We start from the raw sequence: 8,125 nt of genomic DNA, 5'->3' as shown, positions 1-8,125 counted from the left end.
TGGTTTGCAGGTGGGAAGAACCACATAGGAGGACTGCAAAGGGCCGAACTCTGCTGTCATTAAATGTGCTGCTGTGTTTTAAGGATGGTACATGTAACACACAAATTATACTAATTTTTCAGGGTTTGGTGTAGAAGCATGGCTAATCTGTCTGGGGTTTTGCTCTCTGTGACTTGCCTAGCTCTGCTTAAGTTAGCACTGTTTTCCCTTCTGAGGATGGCCTAATCACCAGCACATTCTTTTATTTCTTTAGCAGTGCCTCCCAAATTGAAGGAAATGAAAAACCAAGAGGCTGCTGTGGGTCAGAAGCTAGTGCTAAGGTGTGAAACCACTTCAGAGTACCCTGCACTCAGATTCAAATGGTTAAAGAATGGAGAAGAAATAACCAAAAGAAACAGACCAGAAAATATCAAGATCCCAAAAAAACAAAAGTAAGTACAGATATCTCACAAGAGATGCTGGGAGGGGTGGGAAAAGCTGTTCAGAATTAAAAACAAGCACTGAGGTTGTTAATTGCAGTATCACAAAGCTAAAAGCTGTGCGTTGTGGAGGAGGAAACTTGAGGAAACAAACACTGACATTATTTTTCTTGAACGTATGGGTCAAGTGGTAGTATGATATAAATATTTCATAAATAATTTTCCCTTTTCAATTTCAATTTATTTTCTGGAAGCCAAAGGCTATCATCTTAACCAGTAAACCTTGGAGACAGGCCATTTTTAAACTACTGACAAGAACAGAGGTACCTTATGTTTATTGTCTAAAATCCAAGAATGTTTAAAATCATCGAAGCAATGTAGATTTGAAAATATTTTTGAGATTTGCTTTGCAAGCAGTCTGGTCCCTAAGAAGGGCTGAATGCTGTGTGCATTGGCTTCGAATGCCTTATGCAGTCTTGCCGTAATCTTTTACTAGAGGCGTTCTCTCACATACAGAACAAGGCGCGGATCTGGCAGATACCAGATGAGTAGCAAAGCCTGCAAATCACATCCTCCTGACTGGGAGAAGTGTCCCGTACTTGTGACTGATGACCAGTGCCAAAAGATAGTCTGGTGCCTTGTTCCTGCAGGAAAGGAGAAGCAGCTACACAGTGCATTTTCTGAGACGGGAGAAGGCTTTTGCTCTTTGGTCTGCATTCTTGTGTAGATTAAAAAGTCTTGGTTGTGGGCACTCGCCCATCAAAGGAAGCTATGAAAATCTGGTTGAAGGCAGCCCTTTAACTCTGATTTCTGCCCTCAGTAGGCAGGGCTGCTATCTGCTGCACTGGGCCCTACCTTTCCTTCATACAAGACACAGGATCTGGGGTGGGCTATGCAAGAGACCTTTCCTTCCTGCGTGTCAAGTACCCCCATACTTTTTGTGAGGTGTGATCTCATTAGGCAAAACAGCAGCCAAAATCAAACAGGCATTTGACTTTTCAGAGTTATTCAGGTTGAAAAGCTGGCATCCTGCCCTCCCTTGCAGCTTCTTGTACCCCAGCCTGGGGCAGAAGGTGAAACAAGAAGGGGGGCAGGCCAGCATTGCCACAGCCCCAATGCCATGGTCGCACAGACAGCAAGAAGGAACCTGTGACGTCTCCTTCTGGCATTTGCGAAATGGAGCTGTTCCAGGTGGCAGATAGCCTGGCAAATTGTCTGCACCCAGTTGTAGGGCCATATGTCTCTGTCAGAGCTGCATTTTCTGTCTATTCTGTAAAGCAAATTTTTCAGGTGAGAGCCTGGCCCTCAGTTTCCCCAGCAACATAGTGCTGCTTGTGAGAGGCAAACAGTGTGTTTTCCTCCTATGTTTTGGTTGATGCTAATTGACCAAGCTCACTAGAGCCGGGATTTTACATTCTGGGCCTGAGCTTTGTCAGTTCAGCATTGAATCTGTAACCACCTTCTGCCAACTCCCCTTTTTCTTTTTTTTTTCCCCTCACAAAACTTTGAGAACCTGGCAGAAGGGAAGCTAGCTAATAGCTATTGATTAAAGCATGTAGAACGTGTGAGACTCTTTTTTGGGTTGATGTGCCAAAACATGTTAAAAATTCCCCAAAAGATGAATAACAAAAAAAGTTTAAATTAGGCTTTTTACTGAAAAACGAAGATCTGAAGTCCCATTCCCCCACTGTAAGTGGGCGGAGTGCAGGCTTTGGCCTGGATTTCACACTTTTTGTGATGCCTCAGCCACAAGGGTATCACCCGTCATTGGAATTCCTCTCTTCTGTTTTCTGTTTTAAAACAGAAATGGCAACATGGAACAGGGAAGTCCTTCCAGTTAGAGATGTGAAAGCCGCTAGATGTGAAGTACAAAGAGAGGAAAGACAGGGATGTGTGCTGACATCTGAAGGATTTTCCTTGGCTTTCCTATTTTGACCTTTTAGTTAGGGGACGTATTTGTCCTTTGCCATTTCTTCTTTGCTGACTGGGTAGATGTGAACGGCATAAAAGGAGAAAGCCGCTAGATGTGAAGTACAAAGAGAGGAAAGACAGGGATGTGTGCTGACATCTGAAGGATTTTCGTTGGCTTTCCTATTTTGACCTTTTAGTTAGGGGACGTATTTGTCCTTTGCCATTTCTTCTTTGCTGTTACTGTGTGCTTCCAGGACTGGGTAGATGTGAATGGCGTAAAAGGAGATAGATTTTATTTTTATAAAAAGTGGGACAGGCATGTGTTCTAAAGCTGAAGGAAAACATGGAAAAATGCAGTGCTAATGAATGCATAAAAAGATGTGCAGATTACAGTAAACAAAGCCACGTTAGAAAGATTCCATCACAAATTAAAGGAATATCAATGATCAAGGAGTTTTTTCCCCACTTATACTGTGTTTTTTTCATGACAGCACACTGATAAGTGTTTGTCAGTTTTGTATGCTGCCATATTGTTACAACAGGGATTTTGGTGTGAATTTTTTACTATTACCAAGTGTGGGATACTTGAACTAGGAAGGCTACAGTAGATGCTGGGCTGCCTGTAATTGTCTATTTTAAAGGTCAAATGGTTACTCAAGAAGTAGGCTGTGTTTCTGAAGAACCATGCAGGGTCCTACAGTCTTACTGACTCATTCAATCCAAACACTAGAGAATAAAGCTTTCTGTGTATTTATAAAAACCTCACAGAGTTTAAAAGTAGCAAGTAATGATCAGAGGTGACTTTTGGTAATATATTTTGAAAGAAATCACCTTTCTCATGGCATAGTGGCAGAATCAAACCTATTTGTTGTTGGGAGAAAAAAAATGTTTCTGAGTTATGACTATTTAGCTTTTAGTTGTTTTAACAAATTGCAAAACTATTGTGCAGAATGGTGAAGTGTCTAGCTCAAAAACTGGAAATCAAGACCTTAGCTTGGCATCTGGACTAGGCATGGAAAAGATAATGTTGCAGCTTCTTGTTTATTGGGTGCGTTTGGCCGGTGTGAATACTACTCGTTCAAAGGGTTTGCAGAAGCGGAGCAGATGCTGACTGCAATCTCCAAGGTTTGTAAAAGTTTTTAAGACTGTGGCAATGCAGGCTTCCTCAGAGCTTAGCCTCTTGAAGACTGCCTTGCAATTAAAATGAACTTTGGGGATCAATCCTCAAAACTCACTTGGATGATTTCAGGGTGGTTGATTCAGAGGGTGCAGAGAGCCCCAACATGCAACAGCATGATAGTACAGCAGGTCAGTCTCACAAAGTCACTGACCCCCTTCTCGTCACACTGGAAATTCAAGAGAAACTGAGTAAGTTTACATTTTAATGAGAGGCATTTAATGCACTCACATTTTACCTCAAATTTGTCATGGAGTAAGAGCATGCAGTTGGTGATTTTCTGCTGCTGTTATGATTGCCGAAGATTCGTGATGCCACAGTTGATTGATTTGTGTGTCCAAGCTATTCCTTTGTGTCAATGGAGATACAGAAGAAAATCAGGCACCAGACAAGGGTTCTTCACCTGCTAGCTAATTTTCCCATGCAGGTCCACTCAGAGTGGTAACATTTCATTTTCTTTCTCTGGTTTCAAAACTGGGTGAAGCCTGCACATTTTTGTTTCAGTAGTGTGCTGTACAGAATCAGGCTCACCTCATTACATGAAGAGATTCCTTCCTTTAATAGAGTTGGGGTTTTGGACAGAGGGAAGGTTCTTGCCAGTTCGCGTAGCTGATGGCTTTGCCTGCAGAAGTGAGTGAGAAGCCATTCTCTTGGAAGACAGGCTAGAGGGCTGTGCCAGGAGAAATCTTATGATGTTGAACAAGGGCAAGTGTAGAGTTTTGCACTTGGGAAAGGACAACCCCATGTGCCAGCAGAGGTTGGGGACCGACCTGTTGGAGAGAGATGTAGGAGAAAGGGACCTGGGGGTTCTGGTGGACAGCAGGATGCCCATGAGCCAGCAGTGTGCCCTCATGGCCAAGAAGGCCAATGGCATCCTGGGGTGTATTAGAAGGGGAGTAGCTAGTAGATCGAGAGAGGTCCTCCTGCCCCTCTGCTCTGCCCTGGTGAGGCCACATCTGGAATATTGTGTGCAGTTCTGGGCCCCTCAGAACAAGAGAGACAGGGAACTGCTTGAGAGAGTCCAGCGCAGAGCAACTAAGATGATGAAGGGAGTGGAACATCTCCCTGATGAGGAAAGGCTGAAGGAACTGGGTCTCTTCAGCTTGGAGAAGAGGAGACTGAGAGGTGATCTCGTAAATGTTTATAAATATGTCAAGGGGGAGTGTCAGGAGGATGGAGCCAGGCTCTTTTCAGCAACATCCAATGACAGGACAAGGGGCAATGGGTTCAAGCTGGAACATAGGTTCCACAAAAATACTAGGAAAAACATTTTCGCTGTGAGGGTGACAGAGCACTGGCACAGGCTGCCCAGGGAGGTTGTGGAGTCTCCTTCTTTGGAGACATTCAAAACCTGCCTGGATGTGTTCCTGTGTGACCTACTGTAGGGGACCCTGCTCTGGTGGGGGGGCTGGACTAGATGATCTGTTGAGGTCCATTCCAACCCCCAACATTCTGTGATTCTGTGAAATGGAGTGGACTTGAAAGTGCCCTGTGCCTTGGGCTTCATCCAAGCTTAGGCTGGACATTTGCCTGCAGACAGGCAATTCTGGATGGCAGATGGAGACTGGAAGCAAAATGAATTCAAGCAGTCGGATAAGGTGGGCTGGGACTGCATTCTGCGGATGTTATTTCTTTACCTTTTATGTACAAACACAAGCTCAGTAGTGTCATAGTGGCAATGAACTAAAGGTACAGCAGAAGCAAATCTTATAGGGAGAGGCTTTTTTTTGATGCAGTATGGTATATATTGAAAAAAGGACAAGCATTTGAATACAAAATCTCTTATCAAGGGCTTTAAGTGAGTACTATTGGAGTCCAGTATTGCTAGGGAGTGGCTTCATTTACAGCCATTAATGACTTATCTTCTGCTCTGACTGTTTTGAATTCTGTCCTGATATCTCTCAATAATATTCTTAAGGCTATAAGTATTCACATTATTTCTCCTGCTCTCAGAGAGAGAAAGCTTTACAGTTTTTCTAAAAACAAAAGTAACTTTGGCTTGTTAGAAGTAAATTTATGAGAAATATGGTTGTTTCACATATTGTAATATAATCTTAAAATTGTAAAAGGAAGACATATTTCCTCACCTCTTTCCGTAGGTATCATGTAAAGCAAAGAGAATAAAAATAATTGTGCCAGGACAAAGAGTTTCTTCTAAAAGCCAAGAGTGTCACAAAGATGGTTTGTGTCAATGTTACTTAGTATTGTATGGAGAGGAAAAGAGACTGCAGCAGTCATACAGTGGGTGCCCAAATAAAAATGACATAGCTGCAGCTGTGCTTCTTGCTTATCATTGAGTTAAAGAGAGTTTCCCTAAAAACTGAGCCTGTTTACATTGCCTTTTGAAGTGACCTGAGGCCATAGCCTGCAAGCATGGCTGAAAGAAAACCTGTGTGATGCAGGAGATATTGCATGTCCACACAAACTGTTAGGTGGTTTAGACAGCTACCAGGTATTCCTGGGGAGGCCTTCAATAGGGAATTTTGCACCAGAGTAACAGCTTTGCTTATACCATAGCAGAAATGGCCCGCTCTTCATTATTCCTGCCAGCCGTCTACACACCTGCCTTTTCAACTTCAGTACTCAGATCCAAAATTCCCACACAAAGAAACAGGAGCTTTCACCTCTGGACACTTCTGTCAGTGTTTTTTCTCATATATTCGTGGCTGCCACCAGCTAGAGTCTTTTGTTGTGTGCCATCTGAAATGCAACCCAGTTAATTAATTGTGCACTGAGAACTGGGCTTCTAACATTGCCTGAGAAGGGAGCCCAAATAGCCAGCTATTTAGTTGTTTACAGTTGGAGCAAACCTGAGCAAATTGCTAAGTTAGCTTGGCTGCTTCTCCTTCTTGCAAGCCCCTATACCTCAAGAAAGCAGCCCTCTTTCATGACGTGAGGGAAAATGTGTCTAGTACGGGTTTCTGGTAGAGATGGGGTCCACCTGGCATACTGCTCTCATCTCATAAGGCCACAGTGCTGGCTCCTCAGTGGTATGATTTCCACAGGGAGTCAGGGAATGTTGAGTTGCTGATAAGCAGATAACTAATAGCAGGTAGGAGCTGAAGGGAGGCATGGGTCACAAGAGTGGGTTGGAAAATGGCATTGAACATTTCAGTTGCTCCAGAGGCCTCCTTACTAAAACAGACTTGCATCTGGTCTGAACCCAGTCCTGTTCAATGGTTCCCGGAAGGGGTAAGCAGTTACGATGTCTGCATGGAAAGTGGGGAGACATGGCTATGCTGAACCAAAGCAACTCTCCAGACAGTGCTTAGCTCAGCATTCATTGCTAGACATGCTGGTAACTATGAATTTTCAGAATGAAGAACCCCTGCCTGCTGGGGATCAGTCTTTCATCTTGGGGTAGGCCAGCTTAGAGAAGGCAGTGCTCATGCACTCTACTAAATGACTGTACTGTAGATAAAGGTTCAGGCTTTGCTACAGGCAAAAACTTCCCCAAAGCACTTATTCTAAACAGAAACTGGGAACAGCAATAATGTGTGTATTTTCCCCAAGTTAGTCATTCTCCACAGTCCATGTAATGGGATTATTGCCTTCACATGAGTTGGGGACCCCTTAAATGACACCAGAACATGTTCCTACCAAATTAATGGGTAAGCAGGAGTTCTGCATTTTAAAATCTAATCTTAAAACCTTGGAGACTGATTAAATTACATCTCTGAGCCAGGAACAAAATGTAGCTTCATGCAAATTGTGCTCCTGCCCATCATTTTTTGTTAGCACTGGAGAATGATTTACTATTGGGGTTTCAGAGGCTGTTAAAGAGAGTGGTGTGTCCTAGTCTCATGATTATTTAGTCAGATGTTGGAAACTACAGTACTTACCCAGAACTCTGCTACTGGCAATATGAACCTGTAAGAAAGGCTAATCTATTTTAATATTATACCTATCTCCATGGCATCTGTATAGCTAACATTTCTGCTGAGAGAGGAAGGTTGTTTTTCAGTTTTCCTTTAAGAACAAAGACTCCTATCAACCAGAAAAGCATAAACAAATATTTTCATTTGAGTTCACTAATATGCCTGTTTTCTGGCAGCCTGGAAGAGATGGATTTTTTTTTTATTCTTCTCTCTTCTTTCAATCCCAGGTAATGATCATCTGTGAGTAAGTGTGGAAGACAAGACTCTTCGCTGAAAGGAAAAAACCAGTGCATTGGTTGATGTAGTGACTATTATTCCAGTACAAAATGGTTACATGTTTTTTCTCATTTCACAGGAAATATTCTGAGCTTCACATTTACAGAGCCACGTTGGCCGACACTGGGGAATACGCATGCAGAGTGAGCAGCAAGCTAGGGAATGACAGTACTAAAGCCAATGTTATCATCACAGACACCAATGGTAAGACTTGAGTCTTTATTTTACTATCACATTCAGAAAGAGCATGTATTAAATCTGTCATGAGGACTAGAGGGTTTAGAGGAGAGGAAAGATGTGCAAGTGAAGTGGAAACGCTAGAGTCTCTTAGGTGTACTAAGAAAATTAATCAGGCCTGACTTGTCTCCTGTGTAGCTGAGATGCTCAGTTTTCCTTACCCAGACAAATTAGATGTCTCCTATGGATCTCATGAGAGATCAGCATGTTCTGTGAGACACTTTCCA

General features: G+C 42.9%; 1 protein-coding gene across 1 annotated transcript; it reads left to right on the top strand.

The window, feature by feature from the left end:
- Nucleotides 1–256: 256 nt before the first annotated feature.
- On the top strand, nucleotides 257–7,865 carry LOC104278453 (pro-neuregulin-1, membrane-bound isoform-like; the record flags this gene model as incomplete). The annotated part of the gene is made up of 2 exons (XM_009875434.1): nucleotides 257–431; nucleotides 7,741–7,865. Coding segments are annotated over 2 exons (300 nt in total), but the record flags the coding sequence as incomplete, so codon positions are not given.
- Nucleotides 7,866–8,125: the final 260 nt, after the last annotated feature.

This window comes from Apaloderma vittatum, unplaced genomic scaffold (genome assembly GCF_000703405.1).
Source record: "Apaloderma vittatum isolate BGI_N311 unplaced genomic scaffold, ASM70340v1 scaffold4378, whole genome shotgun sequence".
NCBI classification, from domain to species: domain Eukaryota; kingdom Metazoa; phylum Chordata; class Aves; order Trogoniformes; family Trogonidae; genus Apaloderma; species Apaloderma vittatum.
The sequence above is the reverse complement of the archived record's forward strand: the minus strand, read 5'-3'. Positions and strand labels throughout refer to the sequence as shown.